We start from the raw sequence: 26,917 nt of genomic DNA on the forward strand, positions 1-26,917 counted from the left end.
TAATTTCGTAGTTAAAGTTTCAGGCGCTGCTGTCTGGGGCTGTCAGACAGAACAGCTTCTAGGATGTCGCCGCTCAAAGAGTGGAGTGATTTCTTTCCTGGCTTGAAAGGCTTTGCCTTTCCCAATAATTTCCGCGAGTTTGAAGAGAGATTGATCAGCAACCTGCTTTATTATCAGACTAATTATCTGGTTCTAAGTACTGCTGTTTTCATCTTAGCCGGGTATGTCAAATGTTCTTCACAAATCTAAACAGTTTTTGTAGTTTTTTTTTTTTTAACCTATTGATAAATATTTGTGATTATGCACATAGTTTATTAAAGATGAGAGGAAGTTAAAATGATCTAGACAAATTGGAATAAAACTAAAGTGTAAAAACATAGAAAAAATTATATTTGTAGGTTAAATTAATTCATACAATATTTTTTATTGGTTAAACAATATATATATATATATATATATATATATATATATTGTTTAACCAATAAAAAAAAATTGTATGAATTAATATATATATATAATTTTTTTAGGGACTGCCCTGCTGAAAAATAAATGTGCTAAGTGTACTAAAATTTAGCATACTTTTGTGTACTTGAAGGCACACTAATCATTACTATACTTTAAGTGTGTTTATGATTAGTTAACTTGAAGGATGCTATTTTGGAACAACTAATTTTGTACTAAATATATTTTAATTGTAATTAAATTGTGGACAAGCTCAACTTGAAGTGTATTTAGTGTACTTTGATGTGCTAAAGTGGAACAACTTAAAGTATATTTTGTATACTTTAAGTATATGAGTTTATATGTACTAATATATGCTTAATTAGTCAAATTAAAGTGCACTATGGTTGTATTATAACTACATTAAAAATGATTTGTTAGTGTCTTAAAAATATATAAGCTTTATACTTTTAATATACTCTTACTGTGGTAATAATATGCTTAATTATACTGTTGGCTTATTCCAATTACTAAAAAAGCATACTTTGCAGTTAATAGTAAATATACTTTATCATTACATTGCTATACTACTTTCTACCTTGCACATTCTTGCAAATGTATTAACAGTATACTAAATGCTGAAAGACTTGTGGATATACTTCCGTGCAGATGAAAAAATATACTTTAATGTATTTGAAACATGTCCAAATTATAGTACATTACAAATAATATAACTTGTACTATCTCAGAATGTATAAACATTTACATATCGACGTTAACCATTTTCATTATAAAACTTACAACACATTTTCAAATATTGGTACTTTAGTACACTTTGTAGAAATATGTCAATTTCAGGCAGCAGACCTAAACATTACAAATAAACTTTAAAGAACGCAGAGGAATACTGAACAATGAAAAACAACATTCCTTATTATTGCACCCCTAAACCCTCGCACCATACAAAAACACGCCCACCACACATTATTTTCCTTTTTTTGGCTGAACTGCTCATTGTTACATTTTCGTCTGATGGCCGTGCGCACATCAGAGACACTTGTCTACGGAAACTCCAGAAGAACAGCGTCTGTTAACCAAACAGAGAGATACTGTAAATTCATAGTATTTTTGAGCAGTACATCAGAAAAGTCTGACAAATTGTATCAGTATGATATACCAGGGTCCATAAGTGCACCAGAAAAAAAAATTGTCCATTTCAGTTGAATTTAAATAAATCTGATGCATCAAGTGGTTTTATCAGATCTGATCAAAAAAATTAAACAAAGTAACAACAAAAATTGTCAGAGATCTCAGAAAAGAAAAAAATTATGAATCCGCAGAAAGAAAGGGAAGAAAAATCCTTAAGTTTCCTTGTTTTTCCTACCACCCTCCAGGGAACCGGATGGCATTCACATTGGGAACATTCTGCATCAACATCTCTGGTGGAGTCTAGTCCAGTCCATACAATGAACCGCTCAGCTGTAACAGCAGATTCTGCAACTATGTAAAAAAAAAAACAGCCTGCACACAAATGTGCAGAGCAATTACTTCAATTGGAAAATAAATCATGTAATCACCATAATATAAATTGGTTTTTACCACATTTATACAGACAAAAATATAAAGTAAAATTATCAATTTACATGTGGTTCACTGTCTAAGAAATCATTATGGTCAGTAGTCAATACTTGTATCTGGAAAAAACAATCCAGGACACCTATGAAGGGTTAATTTTACGTTAACCCCTTGTGGGGGTTTTACAGCAACATCACACAAGATGTAGCTAGCTTGAAAGTGCATTTTCTTTTTTAGAAGAGCACATGGGGGGTGTGTTAGCCTCCTTCTCACTGTGCTAATGCATTCAATAAATCAAAAGAGCTAGTAAAATTACATATATTACAAAACATTATATCCTGACTGGTTTTACATCTCAAAAAATATATATATTTCATTCACAGGTTCATGTGAACTCACCAGGATATTCTTCAACACAATAATACAGCAAATCTTCCTGCTCAACCGATTACATCTCCTGTTTCTACAATACAAATATAATAATCAAAATCGCGTTTTATACAGATATCTTAAGATTTCAAAACCAAATGGGAATGTTTTGAAAGTTACCTCTCTCCATGCAGACCAAGGCCTTAAAAGAAAAGCACGCTAGCTCTGAGCAGGGAGGAGCCGTGACTAACTGCTGTGCAGGTGTGGTGCATTCAAAGTCTATGGGAATTCTGATATCAGTACTGAACCAAAAACTCCCCAAGACTAAAATTCTTGGGGAGCTACTACTTTACAGACATCAAGGCCAAACAACCTCCACATATCACTCCTATATGCATGAAGTGCTGTCAGCGACTTTTAAATATGTGCACTCACCAATTGGTCTTGTTTGCAGTAGCCCTGCTTTGATCCATTAAACAATACTAATGAAATGTTCTTTTTTGAACACTTGAGACAATTGTAATGTGTTAAGTTTATTTCTTTTGCATTTGGCCAGTATTAACTTTTCTGTTGCAATGTGGGTTATGCTATTTGTTAGATCATAATGTAGCACTGCACCAGCTTTAAACCACTTGCTTTTCAGCAGAACACACATTTTTGTGCACCTGTACTTTTGAAGTGAACATTTAGTGTTTTGTTCAATGTGGTTTTGTGTGTAAGATGTATTGTATCATATTTCTTTTTCAAAACTTATTAAACATTACATAACAACTGCAATAATTGCTATCTGTGTACTTTACACACAGCACAAAATTGCATAATAGGGTTTAAGTGCATTTTTGTAGTTATACTATTGAACACTTTCCAAAAGAATTACCTGAAGTACAAGCGTATATAACTTCACTTCATAATTAGATTCAAATGTAACTTAAAATGCACTCAAACTTAATATTACAGTGTCGATATTAAAATGTGTACTTTTAAAATATGCTTTCAATGTACGTTACAATGACAACTTTGAGCATACAATTTAAAATATAGCAAAAATATATGTAAAAACAAATTTAAAATAAGTACACTTTAGAAATTACACATAACTTTCACTTAAAGTATACTTTTTTAATAATATATTTCTATAAAGTGTAACATAGTGTAATTATGTTAAAGTGTGTTAAAAGTATTAGCATGAAAGCGTAATGTTAGTATACTTTTTATATATTTACAAAAAGTACAATTTGTCTAAGTACATTTTCAGTAAACTATAGGAAATATGAATATACTTGAAATACAATAAAGCACATTTTTTTTTTACCAGGGTGTTACTTATGTAAAATCTAAAATATTTAAACAAAGGGGTAAGCAGTGAGTTCTCTGAAAAAAAAACTTTAACTTGAAGAACTGATCGATATTTAATAACACCAAAGTAGAAAGTATGTAAAACCCTGGAATGTTTGGCTCATTATATAATTTTACAATTTAAAACTTAAATGTATTATGCCACTATAAATTTAGAAGTTTTTTACTTAATCTTTTACATAACTTTAACAAGTTTTGAGGTCAGTCTAAATTCTTTTTAAACTTTATTTGTTCGGTTCTATCTTATCTATCTATCCATGGTCGTAGTAGGCTCATGCTTTTGATTTTATTTTAATAACTTCAAAGTGCTTGACTGTACATTAAAAGAAACAGGGATTTAAATTGTTGCCAATTAACCACAAATGTTGTCTCCATGCTAAATCTGTTTGTATACAGTAATGTTAGACATAATTAATCCAGTCTTACAGGAAGATTCCAAGCCTATTTTAAAGTTGTTCAGAATATTATTCTACTTGGTCTAAAGCAGGAAGGCAGGGACTTGTAGATGCAGGAATTTTTTTGTTTCTGTTGTTTTTGTTTTTTTAATGCAGGAAGTTGAATGAAAAAAAAAAAAAAAAAAAAAAAAATATATATATATATATATATATATATATATATATATATATATATATATATATATATAATTTTCTTTTTTTTTTTTTCTTTTTTTTTTTTTTTATCACCAGAAATTAAATCACATTTTTCTCAGACATTGGAATGAGATTAATCTAGAAATCTGTATTGGAGATGTCATTTTAAAATTACTGTATTCTTATTGTGATTCACTATTTTTGTCTTATGGCTGTATTTAATAAATCAGATGGAAGAAAACAAACATCACTTTGTAAACACCATTTCCATGACAATACATTGTAATACCTGCATCTGGGTCAGGGAAACTGGTTAGAACTAATAGAAAAGTTGATGGATGGAGCAGAAAACAGTGTCATCCTGGAAGAAAACCTGTAAGAAGATTTAAAAAAACAAAAAACTTTAGCCTGCATTATGAGTCCAACCACACAGACAGGGCTACAATGGAATAGTTTATCCCAATTGATAATTCTGCCTGAGCTTAAGCACATTTTTATTGTTGTTCTGCATGTGTTGGCCAATTATTTGTGAAAGCACATTGCATTTTCTGATTATGGATGTGTCTAAGGGGATATCATTATTTTTATCCAGGTATTATGTAGAAGTCATGTTGCTGTAGATGAAGCATCTAACCACATGGTGGAGTCAGTGCTTACATGCACTATCATGCAACATCAGTATTTTCAAACTGCACTCATGCACCTTCTGTTGTCCTGCTTTCCTCCTGCAGGTTAAAGGATCCTATGGGGTTTATTACTGGCCTGGCCGTGCTGTTCGCCGTTTATCTGGTTTTAGTTTGGGCTGGAGAGATACAACCCTTGCTTAGCCTAAAGAGATGGAGGCCATTAGCTTTTTTGATCACAGTCATTGTTGTCAATTATGTGGTGATTTATTCATTTGCCAGAATCAGAAAACTTGCACCCCCAACCAGTTTTATACTGACTGGTAAGTTGATTTAGTACTCTTTTAGCTCACAAAAAAGCGAAGCAGATGTTAATTAAACATGTAATAATCTATGCAATATTTTTATTTATTTTCAATGGAAGGTTTAAAATAATTATCAAATCATTCATTGATTCATTGTTGTTTTTATGTCCTTTTCTCTCTGCATTGCAGTGATTACTCCACATGTCTCCTTTCGCAACCGTGGCATCAGCGAAGTGGCATACATGAAAGAAGCTACAGGACTGGGCGGATCAGCTATGGGCATTCTACTCATGACTCGCAACAAAAAAAAATAGGAAAAGCTAAAGGAGAAAGGATGATTGAAAAGGCACTTTGTGAAAACAGATGAATTATTTTCCCATCTTATGGAATTAAATGTTTCTTTGTCTTTTAAACCTTTTTATCATTATTATTTTTAAGCTCTAGTGTCCTTGATGTTTTTTTTTTGTTTGTTTTTTTTTTTTGTTTTTTTTAAAGTAGGCAGCCAGGACATGGTATCAGAGAGAGAGAGGGAGAAAACATGCACCAACAGTCACCAAGCTTGAACTTGAACTTTTAACGGCCACATTGTGGACTAAAGCTGTATCTAAATACCGGTAAATACATGGAAATATTAGACTTTGGTGTATTTCATGTCTAATATCATTTAAAAAAAAAGATGTTTTAATAGAGGGCTTACCACTAAAAAAATTTATTTGAGATATATTAATAAGGTTAGGGCCCGACATTCTGTATTACTTGTATTAAATCCCATATTGTTAACATTTTACAGACTCCACCAAAGGTAATGGAATTAGAAATACTAAAATAATTCACCTTATGGTGATATTTTGATTCAGGTATTTGATCTCTTAGAAATGTGAATAAACTGTTTTTAAAGCTTTCTAAGCAAATTAGCAGGATTCCAATCATATGTTGAAACATCTCAGTCTTCCATTAATGAATTATCTGTGAAATAAATTACCTTTTGCTGTGGTGTTATAAAGTATTTGTGAATAGGTTGACACAAAGCAGAGAATAACTGTAAAGTAAGCTAACCCTCAAGTCTCTTATGATTTTATGAGCCTCACGCATCTAGAGATTAAATGTTTTGTCAAATTTTCTCCACAAAAAAGCTTTATTTCCCTCAGATTTAATAAAGTGTCAGATTCTCAATAGGGTTTAGGTCTGGGGTCCATTTCAAAAAGCAGGTTTAACAAAGTCTGACTCAAATCCTCAACTTTGAATTGATATAGCCTCGTAAGGTTGGTTGGTTTCATAAAAGCTGCTGTGAGTTGGTTTAATCAACATGCATAGAAAATATAAAAAGCCATTATTGACCAGTCACCATGACAACAGGCAACAGTAAGTGCCCATTTCAGACCACTGGAACTAGAGATTTTAAGGCAGAAATAAAAATAATAAATGTAGGGGTTTAAAAGACAGAAATAGTGCTAGAGCTGCAAAAAAGAAGATTGCTGGATTTAAAGCGTATGTTTATGTGCAATACTACGGCAGGCCATTGTGACATTTATTAAAAGCACTCTGTTCCATTTGTAAATCACTAAAGAAGGATTTTTGTTGGGCAAAATCACATTTATATACATAAATGTGATAACAGATATTCCAAGTATATTTTTGCAAAAGAAACTGAATTTGAGAAAGTAAAAACACAAAAGTATACTAGTAAGATTTAAGTTTTATATGCCTTGAAATGGTAGGACATTTTAAATGGCCGTATGTTAAGGTTATTTGGTATGGAATAGACTTTCAGTTCTGTTTGTTTCCAGCACACGAAGGGGTGAGAGGAAATGAAATAGCAGATAAGATAGCTAAAAAAGCTTTAGGAGAGCAGAATATAGATCATATTCCATTTGGGAAAGGGGAAGGTAAATCAATAATTAAAAAGAAAGAAACAGAATTATGCCAAAAATATATGGGATGAACATGAGAAAGGGAGAATATTATATAGGGTTCAAAAATCTGTAATTGCTAAACGATTACGGAGAAAGAAGCAGAAGGGAAGAGATAATTTATACTTGATTAAGAACTGGACATACCCACTTGAATTAGTTTTTCTGTTGCATTAAATGTGCAACTGAATGAGAGAGGATGAGGAAAGTAATTATAGAAAAAGAGAGAGAATGGACTATTAAGGGAATTTTAGGGACAGATGGGGATAGGGAGGAGAATTTGGCTATTAATAGAGCTTTGTTTTTATTTTTACATAACACAAAAATAAAAATTGTATATAGTAAGTGGAACTATAGAGCTACACACTCGTGTACAGTAGGTGGCGGTATGCACCTTAAGTTGTTTGCAATCCGCCAATCTAACGAAGAAGAATAACTTGTTCTCGCGAGATTTACCTACCAGTCCTATTTGTTTACTTATTCTGTACAGTTAATCTCCTTTCGCTGTCAAAGTGGTAACTTACTGGACTCTAATGGCTAAAGTAGAGCTGGCACCGCTTAGATCGTGGGATGATTTCTTTCCCGGTTCGGAACGGTTCGGCGCACCGGATGTTACAAATATGACGAGATGGAACAACCGAGTTGTCAGCAACTTGCTTTATTACCAGACGAATTACCTGGTTCTTTCTATTGCTGTTTTCCTCATCGTGGGGTAAGAATGTGTTTATATTGCTGGATATTTCTATGTGTTCAAGCAGGGAGGTCGGCTTGTTGACATCAGGAAGGTTTTAACTTTAGAGAGAGATCAGCGGATGCTGACAGGAATCAACTCTGCTGTAACATTAAAAGGGGTTGGTCCATGAATTAAACTCTGCTGTAACATTAAAAGTGTTGGTCCATGAATTAAAGGAACGATCTGCATAGGTTACATGTTTCATTGATGATTTGATCGATTTGAGAAGTGGCCAAGTTTCAACAGAGCACAGAGTATTTGGTCTGCTCCAGAAAACAGGCTAAACCAGACAAGTAAGTCTCACTGCTAAACCTGTAATCTATGAACAGAGTTCATCATCTGATGAAAGCAAACAATGAGAGTTTGCAGCTCACAGAATGTGGATCCTGTGTTAGATTTCACTTGATTCCAGTTTTAAAGCCTGCTTTTCTAACAGAACTCAACTAAACTAAAACTTTATTTATAAAGCACATTTGAAACAACCAGGGTTGACCAAAATGCTGTACAGGAATCACAGTTGCAGAGCATAAGAAAAACAAACAAACTGAAAGCTAAAATACATAAACACAATGCAAGAAGAAACATTGAATGGAGATAAAATATAATAGGATAAATATTTCAATTAAAATGCATTTTAAAATAACATTTAAAACAAAGTTTTGCCAAATGTCCACTTAGACTTGATTAAAAGCCATGGAGAAGAAGTGTGCTTAGAGAGGATTTAAGGAGGCTGCTGATCGAATATGTCAAGGCAAGTTATTCCACAGTCTCTGTGCCGCTTCCAGAAGTGAAGCCCAGTAATTAAAGGTCTGCTCTTAAAGCTGTTTTCTTGTGATGTTTTGATAAAACCATTGAAAAGGCCACACTGATAAATCACCTGCCTCTTCATCTCTGTTTAGTGTATAAATACAGCTTTGGAAAAATCACTCAGTGACTTCATCTTGACTCATCATCACTGTAGCAGCAAATCTGAACTTTGACACACTTCTGAGTAATGGTTTGAATAAATATTCTGGTGTTATATCTATTATATTCTTCCAGCGAGACAAAGTAATTCAACTTTCAGTAAAGGTGCCTTAAGAGCATGTTATAGTAAGTTTGTATAAAATAACCTAAAATCATCTGATCCATTCGTCGCTACATACAGCGTATAAAGCAGGTCACAGTTCTTTAGTAAAATATTGAAAGGTGCATAGTGCACAATAAATATGAAAATAAACATTGGTACCAATATTTCAATCAGCCAACTATCAAAATCAGAAAATGTTACCTCAAATGTCTCTGAATGACAACTGAGGTAATTTTTTCCCGATATTAAATTAAATGAATCATAATTAAAAACCTAAAGTATTTTTTTGTTTGTTTAGTAAACACACCATCAAACAAGCTGTGGATCTCTACAGCTCCTGCAGAGTCCTGATGGGGCTTTCAGCTGCTTTTCTTATTAATGTTCTCTTTTTGTCAGTGCAGCCGCCTGTTGGTATTCACATGATATTGTTTTATAATCTATGGCATCTTTAAACATCCCAACAGCATCATCCCAGACCTATCTGCTGTGCTTCTTGGTCTTCGTGATGGTCTTTGTTTAGAAAAGAGCTGTAGAGTTCACAGCCACTCTATATTATATATTTCTAATGCAGCTGGTCACTTTTCAGAGTTAAGTTTGTAGAAAAAAAATGTATTCATTAGGGCTCAAAGAATTACGGTAATCAGATTAATCGCGATTAATCGATTATTGAAGTACTCGTCAACTAATTTAGTAATCGATTAATCGTTAACTGGAGTATAGAGACTGTAAAACATGCCTTTAGCTGATAAAGCAACTCACTTAGAGCAGTAATTGTACTAAAATTGTAAAAAATACATAAACATTTTGCATTTGAGATAAAAACAAAAATATTTTTCTTTTCTTCTTTAAGGAACGTTTGGCTATCCAATTATAAATCAATTAATCGAAAAAATAATCAACAGATTAATCGATTTGCAATAAAAAAAAAATGTAGTTGTAGCCAAAGTATTCATATTTTTTTTATTTCTTTTGCACTGCTTGGTGGGAGAACATGATATTTTTGTAGGTCTAAGATCTGAACACTAGGTGGAGCCAGTGGCTGCATCATAACTTGTCCTATGAGTCTAAAACAGGAGCTAACCCCTCCGCTCTCTAAACTGCTTTCTGGTCCTGCAGGTTTCTCAACCATGTGGGGATGGTCACAGCCTTGGTCGTGGTGTCGGTCGTCTTCCTGGGTTTGGTTTGGGCTGGAGAGAACCAAGCCATCATCAAGAACTTCAAAAGGCAGAGCCCCACAGTGTTTGTGATGGTCGTCATGGCGGCCAGCTACATGCTGACTTCTCTCCTGGGGAGCGTCATGACGTTTATGACAGCAGTCACTCTACCTCTGATTTGTAAGCAGATTTTGTGGTCGTAACGTAACAAGGACGTTCATGCACAGTGTTTCCTGCATTATGTTTTACACCACATTTACTTGAGTTGTTACATCACTTAAATGTAAAATGATCAGTGCATGTGAGGGATGATGAAATATTCTTCATTCTCATTTAATCAGAGCATGCTTTGAGTTTATTTACGAGTTTGTTTTTGCCAAATGTATCAACCTTGACATTTGCTTGCCCATCTGCACTGCAGTGATAATGGCACACGCTTCGTTTCGCCTACGGAACATGAAGAACAAGCTCCAGACCAAGCTGGAATGTTCAGGGCTGAAGAGAACTCCGATGGGCATCCTACTCGAGTGTCTGGAACAGCAGGAAGAAAACATACAAAAGATTCAGACTTTTTTAGAGGGAAAAGTGAAGGAGTAAACCTTATCTTCTCCAAAATGCTACAACTCCAATGTTCTCTGTTGTCTTTTATGTTGTGCGAAAGGAAAGCCTGCAAACCAGCAATGTTATCTCCTCCTCAGGGTATCTTGTGTCACTCTGCACAGAACTTGTCAGGGCGCTCCCCCCTGCAGCGATCAGGGCACCTCACTGCTGCCTCACATCTCATCTGTGCAGCTATGCATGTTGTGTCCCAGACAGCAGCAAGCTTCTCGAAATCTGTGTTTAATCAGAAACTCCTCCGTTTGCACTTGAGTGAAATTGTGAAAGCAGCACAAGTGTTGCCTTTTAACAGAGGCCGAAAAGTGCACACTCAACATGCATTGCTGCCAAGACCAGCGCGTTTTCAAGTTCATGCAGGAAATCTCTTCACATTCAGAGTAACTGTTTACTTCAGCCCAGAGTTGAATTGAAACCTTCTGCTCATGTAAATAAAGAGAATCATGCAAAAGAGCAAGCCCTGCTTTGACTCCAGTCTGATTACTTTGTCAATATTTGAAAGGAAACTTGAAAGGAAAGCCATGCCTATCAGGAATTCTTCTGACCATGCCTGAGTGTTTAATCTTGACGGTACCTCCTGGCTGATGGATGGGCTCTCTGTGCTTTCCCTTCCACTTATCCAGCAGGCTGATCAATGGTGGTGGAGTGGATTTGTCTGCAGTCAATAAGGCCTTGAATTTGGATCAGATACTCCAATGCTGCTTCATTTTAAACCATCTGACACTAACTCAAACATACAAAAAGAACATTTCTTTCAGATTAGAGTATTTATTTAAAAGTGGCAAATGTTTGTTGAGCCAAGAGATCTGTACAACAGTGTCGCTCACAAACCGGACTTTCCTGCTCTGCATGGAGCAGTGCCTTTCAGGGATTGGAGTGAAATACTACTCCTTTTTCTCCAGCTTTACGAAGCTTTGCTGTTCTAAAATAACCTGAATGTAGGTCCTGTTCATATTTGGGAAAATGGTTCAACATTTAGCAAATAAATTCATCTGCCAGCAATAAGGCCCAAATTTTGGGTTAAATCACTGTTCTGTCAGTTTGATATGTGTTCTGTTTGCAACTGACTGCAGATTTCAATCCAGGATGAACATCACATTTTCAGAGCAATGTCTTATATTTTCAATTTTTTTCATATACACATATATCCTTTAATTGCAGGGAACTTGCTGTCCTTTGCATTTAAAGATCTTAGGGCAGGGTGGGCTGCATACACCAAGGAGCCCCCAGAAAGCATTGGAGGGTTCAGGGTTTTTCTCAGGGATCCAGAGTGATGGTGTGTTTCTCTATCAAACTGGGACACTATGCCATAAAATCTATGAGTAAACATTTTCCTTTTTTGAACATATAAATTAGAGCAAATTAATGTTCATGGCTTGTATTTTCATCAGCAGTCAAAAAACTCTAACTTTGTATCTGAGATTGATGTTTGATTTAGAATTTTATTTCATTCATCTTGGAGCAGACTGCAGCTAACACCTGGCCTTCAGCTCTAAAGGTAAATTGAAGCATCATTTTCTGGTAAAACATGCAGTATAAAACTTTTAATTTTTGTATTTTATGAATACAAGGTGTATTTGCAAAATGTACCTTTGTATTTACCTGTTATTTTTTTTGTGCTGATTTTCAACTATTACAGTCCAACAGACATGTTACCAGGGGCTGATTGTTGGAACCTGATGGTAATTCATTCAGTATCAGTGGAACATCAGTGAGCTTTCAAATAGTTAACATTTGTTTGAAGATTAGAGGATTACGGAGCCACGGCATTCCTCCCCGACTGGTCTTTGCAGTCCCGTCCACCCAGGTTTGTTTATTGGTTGGTTCCTCTGCCCTCATTTTCCCAGCGTCTGCCTCCTGTCAGATCATCCTTACAGCTTTGTGCTGCTGTACAAGTTATCATATTAATCCTAGTGGGGTTTTTATCACTGTAAAACAAAAAACTTCCAACAAAATGTTACTAAACCTTAAAATGTAAGGGAGTGCCAAATATTCTGTGTTGTAAAAAGATGAAGAATTATTTCTATGCATAATGGCTGAAACTAATTTGGAAGTGAAATTTATTTATTAGTTCTTAACTGTTTAAATGTGTGACATATACATAACAGATTAATGTTAGATTATTTAATGGAAACTTCACATTAAATTTACATGCTTTTAAATTATATTTTATCATGTATTGGGTCTCATGCAATTTTTACTTATGTGTTAAAATTTACTCTCATATATGTCGGTATTCATTTTTACAATGGCTGGTTCACAATGCAAGATTTTAAAATTGTCTGAACATTTTCAAATCCTAAGAACCTTCACATGATGAAAGATTGTTGATATAGTGTGTGACAGTATGAAGCTGTACAGCAAGAGCAACACATCAACAGATTTAATTCAGATATTATTCAGGAAATTTCAGGTGTGTGAAATCTCACAACACCTCTTGAGTTTAGGCATGAGTTCAGTGTAAATAACAGTGGCCAATTAGAAAGGAGCAATAGTGATACTTTGTGGACTGATTTTAAAAGAGGAAAAAAAACATTACAATAAGAAAAGGAATTAATTAAAGGAATGGAGACAGAACACTATTCACCACACTGGTGAGCTGTGTTTTTGTTGACTTGGTTAAAAGCTTTCTGATTGGCTAGATGTCACATTAATCATCCTGTGTCCCCATCTGCTCTCTGGGAACATCACACACCATCTAGAGTCTAGTTACAGACCTGCACTGTCAGGAGCCAGACCCCTCTCCACCCCATTGACTGCAGAGGTCAGACCAGGACAACCCAACATGTTGGACTCCCCCATATCACTCTTAACACACACTAGGAATATCTTACCTGAGTTTATCTTAAACGACATTGCAGTCATAGGTGTGTCCTTAGAATTGTCAGAAGGGGAAGATGGGGCAAACATCTTATCTTGGTCTGTGAACCCGCCTAAATCGACAAAACTGCACAAGAAATTCACCTCAGACCAATAAGAACGACCTGAGTAATTAGTTAACATTCACTCAGGTCATTGGCTAAAAGGGAAGGCTGTCAGAAAATGAAAAAATATGACACGCTGAATAATAGAACAATAGAACAAACCCCCCAGCTGGAGGCTTCTTCCTGTTATAAGGGAGTTTTTCCTCTCCACTGTCGCTACAAGCATGCTTAGTGTGAGTGATTGATCCGAGTCAATTAATCGATGCAATCAACTAGTTTTCCTTAGAAAGAAAACTTTTAATCAATTTGACTGGTAAAGTGCCTTGAGATGACATGTGTTGTGAATTGGCGCTATAGAAATAAACTGAACTGAATTGAATAGTATAATAATTCAGGGTTGTGTGTGTGTGTTTTGTTTGTCTTTTATTTATTTATTTATTTTTTGCTTGTGCATGATCTAAATGTGCTGATAAGACTAAAGAAACACTTTCTGGCCGAGCTAATGCAGCAGATTTTAATGCCAGGACGAAATCTTAATGCCAAGACAGGATAGTGCCTCAGTTAATTAACTAATCCATCCAAATCTTAACAGCTCACCAGTTCATCACATGTAGCATTTAGCCTCTCCTTGTGATTTTGACTTAAAATCCAGAAATCCCAACTTATCTACACTGCAGTGATAAAACAATCCCCCACTGAGCTGCAGCAGTGATTTACTTCCCCTGCTGCCTTATCACGTCACCATTGTGAAACTTGGAGTGAACACAAGCACCGCTGGCAACAGATTCAAGTAAAGTCATGTCTCAGAGGATACAGTGGAGGCCCTTGTTCCTTCCCGGAGCAGCAGCTGCACGTACCCCAGCAACACGTGTGTGCAGCCCGCCGTCTCACTCAACAGGTGTGTGTCAGTGGTGTCTGCTCAGCAGAAAGGAAAGGAAAAACAAAATGTGAATCCTCCATTGTGAAATGTTCCTGATGGCAGGTGTGCACACACACCTTTTATAGTTCTTTATTTAATTTAACTTTATGTGATAAGTAGGCCTGAAACAATTAATCGGATTAATGGATTATTGAATTAATTTGGTAATCAGTTATCGTTAACTGGAGTATAGAGCTGTAAAACAAGTCTTTAGCTGACAGAGCGACCCCCCATTTCAGCATAATTATGTAAATATTTTGCATCTAAGAAAAAAAAAAAAAAACTTTTTCGTCTGTCAATATGCTTCATCCAGAACTCCTCAAGTGGAAAGTTTTAGTTTCACCTGGTCTAAAGGTCTTCTTTAAGGATCCTTTGGCTATCTGATTATTAATCAATAAATAATCAACAGGTTAATCGATTTGACTAGACCATTAATTGTTCTGCTGGATTTTAGATCTCTATAATCTTTTGCAGTCTTTGGTCGGATGTCCTCCCAAACCTGTATGTAGTTCCATTGACCTGCGGCCCCAGAGGAAGATGCTAGCAGTACTATTTCCTACCATGGCGATGGTCGGTGTTCAAAGCAAAAGCAGTGATTGCCTTTCCACCAAACATTTTCCACAAAGGTCAAAAAGTTCAGCAGCATCTTTATTTCTCCATCTTTCCACTTTGAAATGACTGAACTGTGCTCCATGAAATTTAAATCTTTAATTTCCCTTTCAAGGGATCCACTAATATCCTTTGGTACGTAGCCCAAAATTCTACAAAAAAAAAAAAATATATATATATATATATATATATGTATGTATGTGTTCAAGTTTCTGGTTGTCTAAATGTGAAGGATAAATTCGTAAAAATGCTTTTACAAGTGAATGTAGTTCATATAAATACAGCAAAAAGACCACTAGCTGTTAAGGAGCATTTCTTTTTTGCAAACTATTAGAAAAAAGGTTGATTCAGATTTTTGATTTGTAGAGTCATCATATAAAGTTGGGGTCAGATCCTTTTAAAGGTGAGGAGTCAGCAGTTAGTGATTTTTCCCTTTGTGTGGCTCATACCTGATTAACAATAGGTACTCAGTAATAGTCAGACATCTGATGCTGCTTTTTCAGTGGAGACATCTCTGTCTGAACCAAAATTGCTGTGGTTGACACCAAGCAGTATTCATCCCTCCACATTAGAGAAGCTGTCTGCAAGGTTTAATGAAGGGAAAGTACGGGGGGTGGTGGGGGGCTTTGCTGGTGCAGTGGAGCGTCAGCTGGAACAGCCTTCTCCCCTGTTGTCTGACTGCAGCTGGTGTGAAGCAGCAGAGAGGGAGGGAGACAGCTGGAGGAGATGGTGGTCTCATCACGCTGTGCCTTTGGAAGAACCACAAGTCCTGGAGGCATCAAAGACCTTCCTTCAGCTTGCATATCACCGAGAGGTTCTGTGTGAGAGTGTCACGATAATGTGAGCATTTTGAGGAAGGGAGAGGAAGCTTGTAGGGCAGAGCTGTTGGAGGGTTTATGGGCAACTTGTACAGCAGGCTCCTCTCACATAGGCTTTGGTGCTAAACTACATGCACTTAGTCATTCACAAGGATGGTAAGAGAAGTTATGGACTGAAAAAGGGTGGGGCAGGTTTTAAATACTGGTTTGGTTGGTTTACAACTTTAGAACGCTTCAAAACCAGCCCGACGGGAAAGCTCAGCAGTGGGAAAACAGCTGAGCACCATGTCTCAGTGTGTTTAAAAAGCAACTCATTTAGCCATACTTGCACTGGCTAGTAGTAACCAGAAGAAATAAAGATAGCACGGCACATAACCCTGTGCACACTATCTCAATGGTGAAAACCAGATGGTGGCAATATTATTCTGATTGGACAATTTTCTTCTGCAGTTTATTAATCTCATTGGGATTAAAGTATTCTGGTAATAAGTAAATCCTCCTCTGAAGACTTGCAAATATTATTATGGTAAAGATTGGAACTACAAGACTGATATAAAACAAACATTTTCCAGGTTGTTATAGCATTAATTTGTTATCTAAAATTCCAATAAAATACTGTACATTTATTCCTGGAGTAACAATCGGTGATTACCCTTCCAAAAACAGCTGCTTTCAGTTTTGAGTCATGTTATGTCTTTCTGTAAATTTAATTCCACCAGTTTGGTTTATTTTTAAATTAAAAGCCTAATTATCAAAAAAATCAGACTCAAATACTTTTTTATTGCAAAGAAATGCACATTAAACAAATAACTAAGAACCAGCTTAACACTTATTAATTACTATATATTACATGTTCCTTTTTTTCCTCAATTATATAAAAAAAAGCTCTATAAAAAAAGGAGAGAACCAGTGTATTTACAAAAAAAAACAACACTTACATAAAGGTTCATTCTCTAATGAGAAAAGACGAGCACCGGCCCATGATTTCCAGCATGGATCAAATATCGAGTTCATAACAAACAGAAAACTGTAGTGGCAGTAATCTAACTGGTGACCTGCTGTAATACTCACATGGTGCAACAAATCTGGCTCACTTACTTTGTATTTAGTGATAAAAAGAAAGACCAAATTGGAGGTTGAGTGGCTGCTGGATAAAGTAGCCTCTCTATTAACTTATTTTAATGAGTTCAATCCTTCATTTTTGACCTCCTTCATGGTTCCAGTGTTCATACAGGACTTTCAGGGACAGAAAAGGGAGATGGCCATTTTTGTTCGTAATCGCTCGAGTTCCTCTTTGCAGAGACGGTCTGTGTGAAGTTGGGGTCTCTGGAGGCAAACATTTTGGCTGAAACATGCAGTCCACAGCAGATGTAGTTTCAGTGCAGAGATGATAACATCACAAACACATGTAGACACTCCAACTTCAACAGAGGCTATTTTCAGTTTTTTAAAACTGCATTCAAGAGAAAAAACAAAACTGAGAGCCCTTCATTTGTTCCAATCCATTAAGTTCCTTCACTCGTTAAGTCCTCTGAAGATAAAAAAAAACACAAAAAAAACTAATCCAGTAAGTGCAGTGTAAGGCACAGTGAAAGCTAGTCCACGCCAAAAAAAATCCTGCTCAGCACGACAGCCAGCTAGACAATAGTTCCTGGTTTGGGGCTTTCAAGCCAGCAAATCTGCTCCTCTGGCTCCATACGGGTTTGGTTGTTCATTTGAGAGTCCATGTGGCTCACGTCTACGTAGGATCTGGAAGTAACACAAAAGATCGGAGGACATCAGGATAAGTTGGAAAAACAACAATGCTGAGAGATAAAATATCAAATCTGTGCATGTTACATAAAACATTTTGGATAAAGATGCACCGAGAAATAGTGTGGTGACCAGAAGCAGCAGATTTTAACACAATGGACTGCTCTAAAATAGAAATTTTTTTTTTTTTTTTTCCTTTCTGATAGGTGAACACACTAAGTAGTAACAGGATGGGAGAAAAAGATATTCCAGTTTGGAAGTTCTTACAGGAGGAATCTCTCAGCTGTTAAATGTAACAGATAGATATAGAAATTAACTGATGCACTTTTTTTTGGGACATTCCAATTAGTTTGGCATCAGTCTAAACCCGCGGTTCTCAAAGTGTGTGGCGCGACCCACTGGTGGGGAATTGAGACGTGACAGGTGGGGCGCGCCAAGTTCCGGTGTGTGTGTGTGTGTGTGTGACTATAAATGTAGAATGTGTGAGAGCAAACTGTCCTTATAGCTGTATGTTGCCGCTTTTTAGACCAATCAAACCCACAAAGTAATCATTAATAGCCTACATGCAGTCTAATTAAAAGAACATTAGATATGAGAAAAATTTCACCTGGAACTGAAGTGCCAAAATAATGATTGACGTGACGTCGGCATATTATTTGTAACGGAATAAACTTTCGCGCCCCAGTGTTGCCAACTCAGCGACTTTGTTGCTATATTTTAGACCCCTCCAGCGACTCTTTTTAAAAAAAGGGACTAGCGACAAATTAGCGCCTTTTGGAGACTCTTACGTGAAAGCACGTATCATTCCTTTTCTTGTCCTCCAGCGGCAGGTGCTGCCGTGGGGCGCCTCCCCCATCCCCACCCCGTTCTCCCCAGCTATCGCAGGAGTCCCTCTCAGCGCTGCAGAGACACAGCATGTTTACCCTCAGCGTCCAGACTGCAAATAAAGCGCACATGCGCCGGGATTGACGGCGCAGGTTGATCATAAATAACTGAATTTGAAATATTTTATCTTAAATAAATAGGACCAGTTTATTGAAATGACGTCTGACTCCACCCTGAAGCTCAGGTTTAATGCTCAGACTAATAGTGAATTCTGGTTTGGAGTGGAGAGGGAGTATCCACTCATCGGGCAGAGAGCTGTGTGCATTCTTCTTCCCTTTGCCACATCATATCTCTGTGAGATGGGCTTTTCAACTGTTGCTTCACTGAAAACAAAATACAGATCTCAGCTGAACATTGAGCATGACTTGAGAGTGGCAGTATCAAGCCTGCAACCCCGTTTTGAGAAACTGTGCAATGCAAAACAGGCTCATTGCAGCCACTGATGCAGGGATAAATAGACCTGTATTGCCAGATGGATTTCACTTCTTTTCTTTTATTAACAGATTGCAGAGTGGCACTTTAATTTTTTCTATCTTTGAGCTTGATACAAATTTTGACACAGCTGCATTTTCATTTTCTTTATTTTTGAGCTTGCTGTTATTTGATGTAGATAGTTTGTATTTAGATACTACTTGTTACTTCAATAAAATTGGAAAATTTTAAGATTGTTGCATATTTCATTAGCATTGTGTTGGGGCGATGGGGACAGGCGGGGCTTGAAAATTCCCCCTTGTCCAAAGTGGGGAATGACAGAAAAAGTTTGAGAACCACTGGTCTAAACGATCCTCAATATATGTGCTGCAAGGGTTTTGACCAAATCCTGATGCTTAAATGGGCCAAAAATGCTGACTGACTGGCTGGTGCACTGGTTTATCTTTAGTTAGATATTTAAGCATAAAGTCAGAGAAGATCAGCAACTAAAAAAGTAAACTTTATTCTATATACCTGTTGGTCATTCTAACAAAGATTTTTCATTAAGAAACAACAAGCAGAACCCTCACTGTAACTGGACCAACTATTGGTTATGAAATGCTGGATCAGAAACTGTTTACATCTTTTAGGATTCTACAGATCTAAGCTCTCTAAGGAGCACACACAAAGCCTGCTCTTAGCAATGCTCCTGGCAGTTATTTCTCCTGTTTGTAACATTTTTGTTTGTTACATGTAAAGCACGAATCTATAATTTATCCATCCATCCATTTTCCATCACACTTCATCCCTGCTGGGGTCGTGAGGGGTGCTGGTGCCTATCTCCAGCTTTCTACAGGCAAGAGGTGGGGCACGTCCTGGACAGGTCGCCAGTCCATCACAGCACAATCTATCATTTATTTTAAATCAAAATATAAATAAATACTTTATTAGTTGTATTATTTGTGAAGAAGTAAATTAGATTTGCTTTAATTGTATCCTTGAGATAACTAAATGCTTTATTTATAGAGAAAGCAGATTTAATATATTGGAACTGGATGTAATCTGCAGGTCACACGAATTTCTGATGGTGCATCTCTAACTTAGGTTTTGTTAATTAAAGTCATTTTAAAATCCAGAGTCAAATATAGCCACACATCGAAGACTGACGTTACAAACATGCACGGATTTCAATGCAGTAAGGTTCAGAGGTCACATTTTTCCTCTGCCACACAGGTGCTCTCCCGCCACCATGAAACACCCAGCTAAAAGAATCAAAAGAAGTGGTTTGAAATGATTGGAGCGTTCAGTTAGTCCTTGGTTCACTGCTACAGCCACACATCCCCATCACCGCTGTACCCATGATGGGAAACCTTTTCTTGTCTCTCACCCTTCCTTGTTTGCTGTGATGGATAATTAAGGGGGATAAATTTCCTGGTCAGTGGCAACAGCAGCAAACCTCTCTAAGGGCCCCTCAGGGCCCGTCATCTTATCATAGCTCCGCCACTGAATTTCTGGGAGGCATCTGTGCATGAGAGGGGGGCAAAGGTCATGGTTGAATTTTGGGCAGGGAATGTCTGCCCAAAAAAAAAAAGAAAAAAAAAAAAAACTGTAGTTACGGCGCTCTGCGATGAAATGTGACCAAATGAAGAAAATATGCCATCAGACAAGCTGCTGGAGGTTAGGTATATTTTCAATAAGTCATGCAGTAACCTTATTATACAGGACAAAGATGGAGTAGACATCTCAAAAACTGCAGAGTTTAATCAGAGACATCAACAGGCAAACTTTCGGGACACAGGCAAATGCACAGACTCAGGCCACCAATCACTTGCTGTTTACTTACTATGATTTACCATCTGCAAAAGGCACCTTAATAAGCCTGTGGCCCCTGGAGAGCTGTTGCTGTGCTTGGCCAGAAAACACCTGCCTGAACCGACAGCCGGGGGAAGAGGAAGAGGAGGGTATGGAGGAATCTGAAGGGGGGCTGGAGGAAGAGGAGGGACTAGTGGGGAGAAAAGTACAGCGCCTCTGTCCATCAGGACTGTACCAATTACCTTTTAAAAGTTTGGAGGTGGCAGATCTATAAGAGAGCAGGGGCCAGGGGACAGTTAAACAGAGCAGGGACCAGTAAGCTATAAGGAAGGCCTGACTGATGGCAGAACAAATCCTCTAATCCTACTGAGTGCTGTATATCGAAAAGCTGTGGAATAAGTTTTATCATTTTTAGGAGAATCAAAAGATAAGATGTACATATTATTTAGAAAACTGAGGAAAATACGACACAAATAGGCAGCAGTTTCTTAATTGTCTAGCAGCTGAAAAAGTAGTACTTCGCTCTGAGGATTAGCTAGTGGATTAGTGGATAAGAAGAAAAGCTGTAGCCAAGTTTTTTTTTTGTTTTTTTTTTCCTCACCTGCTGTGGAGTGGGTGGCTGTGGGAGGCTGCGCTGTATGAGTAGGAGAGCGTCTCGTGCACAGACATGTCATAATCTGACATACCACAATTACTCATGGGCCAGTTTCCACTGGAGGAGGCTGATGACACTGGAGAAACATGTTTTTTTTAAATTAACGACAACAAATATAAAACTAAAAGTGACTGAATTGTGGAGCAGTGGGCTAACCTGTAGAGTAACACATGTTCCTGTGATTCTGAGAATAAGGTGCAGGCATAGTCTGATAACTCAGGCTCTGCTGTGAGCCTCTGTCATGCTCGCAGTTGTACATCCCCTGTTTCTGTGGAGCGTTACGCTGGTACCAGCCCTTCAGGTGTTCTGCCACCAGTGCTTTCTTGATGTTCCTGCTGACCTGCTCAGTGCTGCGGTGTACCGGGCGGTTCCTGGGCAGCCGTAGTGTGGCATAAGATATCTGAGAAACGCCGTCTACCATGTCTGACGAGTACTGAGAGTGGATGTCGCGACTGTAGAAAGCTGCCTGTGTGCGGCGGTAGGCAGGGTTGACGTTGTAGTGTCCCTCCATTTCATCCTCGTACACGTAAGGTCGGCTGGAGTACGGTTGTGGTTCTGGGTGGCTGGGATAGCCGGTGACGTAATAAGCCGTAGTGGTGGGTCGCCCTTGAGGCTGGTAGGCATAGCAGCGGGTGTCCGCCTGAGCCAGGTTAGGCATGCTGCCAGTGTTGGCGTAAAGGTCTTTTCTGTGTCGGCCACGAACTCTTGGCCTGTGGGTGTGGTTACTGGGTGCACTGTATTCCATGCTGGACTGACTGGTGTGCGACGAGCATTCGTCGATGAGTTCTGTACTGTTGCAGCGTCGGGCTGAGTTAACGGTGATCTGAGGTACTGGCGGTTTGGTCTCGTTCAGGAGCCGAGACAGAGACTCCAGGCTGCCGCTCCTCTGATGGAAATGTTGCGGAACATCCTCCGATCTACAAAGACAATGAAAGCTGATTAACGGAACAGATTTTACTCTTGTTCATTCTGAGCTCTTTCTGAGGCAAACATGAAGCAAAATAAAAGCAAAACCATCAACTGTGAGGTACTAATGCTAATTTATTTGTTTTAAATCAAATATTTTAGCAGAGAAAAATTTTACTGATTTTGGAAAATTAAGGTCCTGTTAAATCAAATCTATCCAAACTTAAGCGTCTTTATGAACGCAAGCAAGTCTGCTGCTTGTTGGTGTGTTTATAGAACAAACTGTGATAGTTTTTAGTGTTCATGAATTTTCATTTTTCATGTATAGGCCTTCTGATCGTTGATATCCTTCAATATTTCTTGGTTCATTTTCTATTTATTTAAGTGCAAATCTATATCATGAATTGACAGATTAATATCAAATATTTTAACAAAAAAGCAATATCAGATCCGCAGAAAATTTGGATCAGAATATCAGTCTCCCTGTAAGATTTGCCAGTTTTAATGGTTTCATAAAATATAAACTAAAAAAATCACAGGCATTGTTTGACAAGAAAGACAACAAAAACATTTTAAAGATCATAATCTTTCTTTTGCCAGACCTGGAAAATACAGATATCAATTAAAGTAAAACAGTAAAACCCTGAATAATTAAGAGAATAAATCCTTGATGCCTTCCTTACCTTAGCTGTGTGCTGCTGTAGGCGTTGCGGGTGAGGAGAGGGGTGGGAGGCATGCTGCGGGCATCAGAGGGCTGTCTGGACGACAGTTTGTGGGGACTGTTGAAGCCTGGTAAGGCATCTGTGGGACTGTAGTACAGGGATTCCTGGACTTGGTCATAATTTAACCTAGAGTAGATAAGAACTTTGATTTTAGGCCATTCAACTCTTTGGGGCAAAGTCTTTCCTACATAATAACCTTAACTTCTCTACGGGAACGAAAGCTACATTTGCTCGGCAGGGTGCTAAGGTAATATTTCACATATGAAGGACTGATCATCCTCTTCATGCAATCAGCAAACTTGATGAGTGTAAAAAAATGTTTTGAGTCTTTGACAAGTAGAGGAATATAACTTGCATCAGCTGCTGTTTGAACCAAATCTCCAACAACTTTTTTTCCCCTGTTTTCCTCTCCCTTTCCGCCTCAACTTAGGACTGTTGTCTACTCCTTCACATGCATAAAGTGTTTTTTTCATCTATTTTTAAAGCTTGTGCTATTTGCCTGATAAGAGGGAGGTAGCTGAAGAGGCAGCAAGAGGAGGGAGGAGACTGGTAGGAATTTAGCTCTAGATATGCGCTGCAGGTCTCAACTGGCTCTCAGCTCTGAGTTATCACATCCACAACATATAAAGAAGCACAGAGCCTTTTAGTGGTGTCTTTCAAGCCTCTGTTTGACAACAGTGTATTTTGACCAGTTCTGTTGTCAACATAATCTGTGCAACATCTCTGAGCTGTAAAAAAAAATGTCCTTCTCTCACCCTGAGCCTTCATCAAAACAACTGCTTAAGACTTGTTTATTGAATAAAGCCTCACAGACTTCAATGTTCAGAGTTAAAATGATTACACACAGAGCAGCTGGTATTTGAAAAGGGGAAGGAAAACATCAATCTAAGAACCCCACTGCTAACATGAAGCATGGTGGTGGCCCCATCATGCCATGGAAAAACAAATCTGAAAAATGTGGCCTGCATTTCTATTTAAGAATAAATTACCCCCAGCGTCTGCATACCTTCTCTCTGACAGCTGGTCATTAGCAGAGGCTCGTCGGTTATTGTTGTAAGAAATGCCCAGAGTTTCTGCATGGTAGAGCTTGGGGGAATACTGGGCCAATTGAGACCGCCCCCTGTGTGAACCCAGTTCATCATCTAGGAGACAAAATGTCAGACTGATCAACATCAGGTGATGGGATGAAGGAAACATATGCTCACTCGTCACGCTTACCATCATCTAGAGTAAGGCTGTCAGACAGAGAGCTGAGGTCTGAGCGTTGGGCATCATCTGTGAGAAACAAATGACAGCATTTTCATTTAATTAGCTGAAAATTGAGCCATGCTGAACAGGCTATGGGGTCTGACCAGTTCTCACTGCTGATAAACTACCTGCCGAGGTGAGTGAGGATCTCTGAGTAGGTTTCCTTCCTGCTTGCATCTTATAGCTGTTTATCTCTTTCTCAATGTCCAACAGTTTCTTCCGAGAGTCCAGGAAGTTATTTTTTCTTTTCCTCTTCACTGTCTTGTCGAGGCCTTCTTCCTGTAAAAGCTTCTCGGCTGCCTCTACAATCTTCTGCTGTGTTGCACGCTCGCTCTCCAGATCTCTAAGATATGGGTCCTGTAGCAAAGCGCAGAACATTGGCTCAGTTAAAGAATACATAGAGATCTTCTCAGAGACCTTTCTAGTTAAACAAAACAAGTGTTTTTATCTACAAACAGAATTCCCTGCGTCAGCTAAAATATTCCATTTACATTTGGTTTCATGTGATTAACTGAGCTGGAATTGGTGACCAGCCTGGTCATGTTAATTTAAGACACAAAAAACACTTGTTGAACTCTTAATCACAATTTCAACACTCCACTGATTAAAGTGACTTTAGCAAACACTGTGGACCAATAACAGTGTGTTGACCAAACCAGAACAGCTCCATAACAAACAGCAACACAGTAAAAACAACATATCTACAAACCTCATGATGCTGGTTCGGAACATCCAACTTGAAACCTGTCCCAACACGGCGAGGCACCTGAGGAGCTTTCTCACCCGTGGCCAAGGGATATTCTTTTGGCAGTTTGCCTGTGAGCTTCTGCAGAACAAAACCCGACATCAGTCTGGATACTCCGCTCTGGAATCTCCATCAAAAACCAGACATACTTACAGCTTCATCCATGCAGATACGTTTTAGATCTTCAAGTTTCTGTGTGAGTTTATCCTGAAGTTCCTTTTGCTTCTTTTTTAATTCAGCAATCTTTTCTTTCTTCTGCTCTTCACTGACTTCTGAGTCTGCAGAACCTGGAATACAAATATTCCAGATAAACCACTGCCCATCACCATAAATCATCCCTCATAAACCTGCTGTAAAATTATGAACTGTGAATACCAGTTGAAATTAGGCTGCCATTACTGGCTGTGATGAGCAGATCATTGTTCTCAATGCTGGACAGTTTACTGATCCTTGGGGCGCTGATCGCAGTGAGGTCCACTGCAATGTCTCCTGAGCTTCTAGTTGTGGTCATGTTGACCTATGAGGAGAAGAGACAGAGGAGATGAAATAAGCTGGAAAATAATTGATGCTAAACTGAAACTGAGCATTTCATGTTAAGGTATTTAAAAGTAAACTGTATTTTAAAGTCAACACATGTAGGGACCACTAAGGCTGTGAGAGAATCACACACTGAGCACATAACAGGAAGGCCAAATAGAGCCGGTACTACTGCCCTGTTTGTTTTTGCAATATATAATCTATGAGAAAAATACACAGAAAGACACTGTTTGTAATTCTAGCCAAGCTAATTTAAGATAGCTTCTAATTGTCTTTTTTTTTTAAAACTAAATTAAAGCCCTGTATTATAAAGGATGCTCTGACAGAAACGACTATGGTCTGTTACTGGCAGGATGGCTTTGATTTTTTTTTTTAATGATAGCTTCTTATATAACTTCTAAGAGAAGAAAAAAAAAAGAACACAAGTTGCATCAGTGTTAGCTGCATATTGCTTCCTAAAAGCCAGAGATTATTGCATCTTTAATAGAACCCGACCGATTAATCTTCATCTCTCTCATGGAAACAGTTTGATAGGGCGCATTAACGAGAGCTAACGAGTTTTATATTGCTAGCTTTGGCTAACATATTAGCATTTTATCTCTGTAAGTTTTAGCTCTTTGTGAAATACACATAATTTTAGAAGGAAAATAAGATTATTTCATTAAATCCACTTGGTTGTAGGCAACTGTTATTAAAGCATTTCTTCATGTTTTCTCTCGGAAAACACGAAAACTACAACAGTAAGATTTTCACCAATACAGACATGTAAGACATCGTTAGAAAGCTTAGATTCGCCACAGGTTAACCAAATTTTATGGACACAGCGAGCACAAAAAACACAAATATAACAGCATGTCGAAATGTAAAGTAATTCATTTCACAGGCAGAAGGGAACAGCCAGGTATGGAGCCACAGATTTGAGGCATAATCTAAATCAGCACCACGAAAATGTATTGTATTTATAGTCTTATGTTGACATTGCTCAAATTAAAGTTGTTTAATTCTATACTTCTAGTTCTTTGTCTTGAATCATGTTTTTGGTTATTATGGGAATTTGAGTTTGACTATATTTGGACAGTGCATATCCCATGTATTTCGCATATAATTTGTTTAAAGCCCCCAATATCTATATTGGGCTTCAAAATCCTATATCTTTGACTGCTTATCTTTCATCAAAACTTCTAACTTGATCTGGACAGTAAGAAAAAAAATTCATAAAGTTTTAAAGAGGTAA

The 26,917-nt window shown here is 37.6% G+C and overlaps 3 protein-coding genes and 1 long non-coding RNA gene across 7 annotated transcripts in view; 2 read left to right on the top strand and 2 right to left on the bottom strand.

Annotated features, from left to right (window-relative positions):
• The first annotated feature begins 22 nt into the window (after window positions 1–22).
• LOC119783633 (PRA1 family protein 3-like) lies at window positions 23–5,718 on the top strand. Its single transcript, XM_038285252.1, has 3 exons — window positions 23–221; window positions 5,063–5,277; window positions 5,449–5,718. Exons 1-3 carry the CDS (start codon window positions 64–66, stop codon window positions 5,571–5,573), a joined length of 498 nt encoding a protein of 165 aa, XP_038141180.1. The 5' UTR covers window positions 23–63; the 3' UTR covers window positions 5,574–5,718.
• Window positions 1,435–3,329, bottom strand: LOC119783634. The gene is made up of 4 exons (XR_005280829.1): window positions 2,566–3,329; window positions 2,416–2,479; window positions 1,826–1,962; window positions 1,435–1,528 (listed from the first exon to the last, which is right to left on the bottom strand). It is a non-coding gene; the product is annotated as an uncharacterized LOC119783634 (long non-coding RNA).
• Window positions 5,719–7,592: 1,874 nt separating the features above from the next.
• On the top strand, window positions 7,593–11,197 carry LOC119783635 (PRA1 family protein 3-like). The gene is made up of 3 exons (XM_038285254.1): window positions 7,593–7,881; window positions 10,088–10,305; window positions 10,547–11,197. The coding sequence occupies exons 1-3, from the start codon at window positions 7,703–7,705 to the stop codon at window positions 10,720–10,722; spliced, it is 573 nt and encodes a 190-aa protein (XP_038141182.1). The 5' UTR covers window positions 7,593–7,702; the 3' UTR covers window positions 10,723–11,197.
• Window positions 11,198–16,770: 5,573 nt separating this feature from the next.
• frmd4ba (FERM domain containing 4Ba) overlaps window positions 16,771–26,917 on the bottom strand; it is a 55,677-nt gene continuing 45,530 nt past the window's right edge. For 2 of the 4 annotated variants that reach the window (XM_038285224.1, XM_038285221.1), the window contains exons 14-24: window positions 25,522–25,663; window positions 25,300–25,433; window positions 25,111–25,227; window positions 24,530–24,758; window positions 24,372–24,428; window positions 24,160–24,295; window positions 23,115–23,279; window positions 21,682–22,442; window positions 21,472–21,601; window positions 20,902–21,138; window positions 16,771–17,759 (exon numbers count right to left, since the gene is read on the bottom strand). In XM_038285224.1, coding sequence (XP_038141152.1) covers window position 17,759; window positions 20,902–21,138; window positions 21,472–21,601; window positions 21,682–22,442; window positions 23,115–23,279; window positions 24,160–24,295; window positions 24,372–24,428; window positions 24,530–24,758; window positions 25,111–25,227; window positions 25,300–25,433; window positions 25,522–25,663 — 2,109 coding nt within the window. In that variant the 3' untranslated portion in view covers window positions 16,771–17,758. Of the gene's footprint in view, window positions 17,760–20,445; window positions 20,581–20,901; window positions 21,139–21,471; window positions 21,602–21,681; window positions 22,443–23,114; window positions 23,280–24,159; window positions 24,296–24,371; window positions 24,429–24,529; window positions 24,759–25,110; window positions 25,228–25,299; window positions 25,434–25,521; window positions 25,664–26,917 lie in introns of all 4 variants that reach the window. The other 2 variants (XM_038285223.1, XM_038285222.1) reach the window with 2 other exon arrangements.

The sequence above is a fragment of the Cyprinodon tularosa genome, unplaced genomic scaffold (assembly GCF_016077235.1).
Source record: "Cyprinodon tularosa strain WSP-4 unplaced genomic scaffold, ASM1607723v1 ctg209, whole genome shotgun sequence".
In the NCBI taxonomy this organism is placed as follows: domain Eukaryota; kingdom Metazoa; phylum Chordata; class Actinopteri; order Cyprinodontiformes; family Cyprinodontidae; genus Cyprinodon; species Cyprinodon tularosa.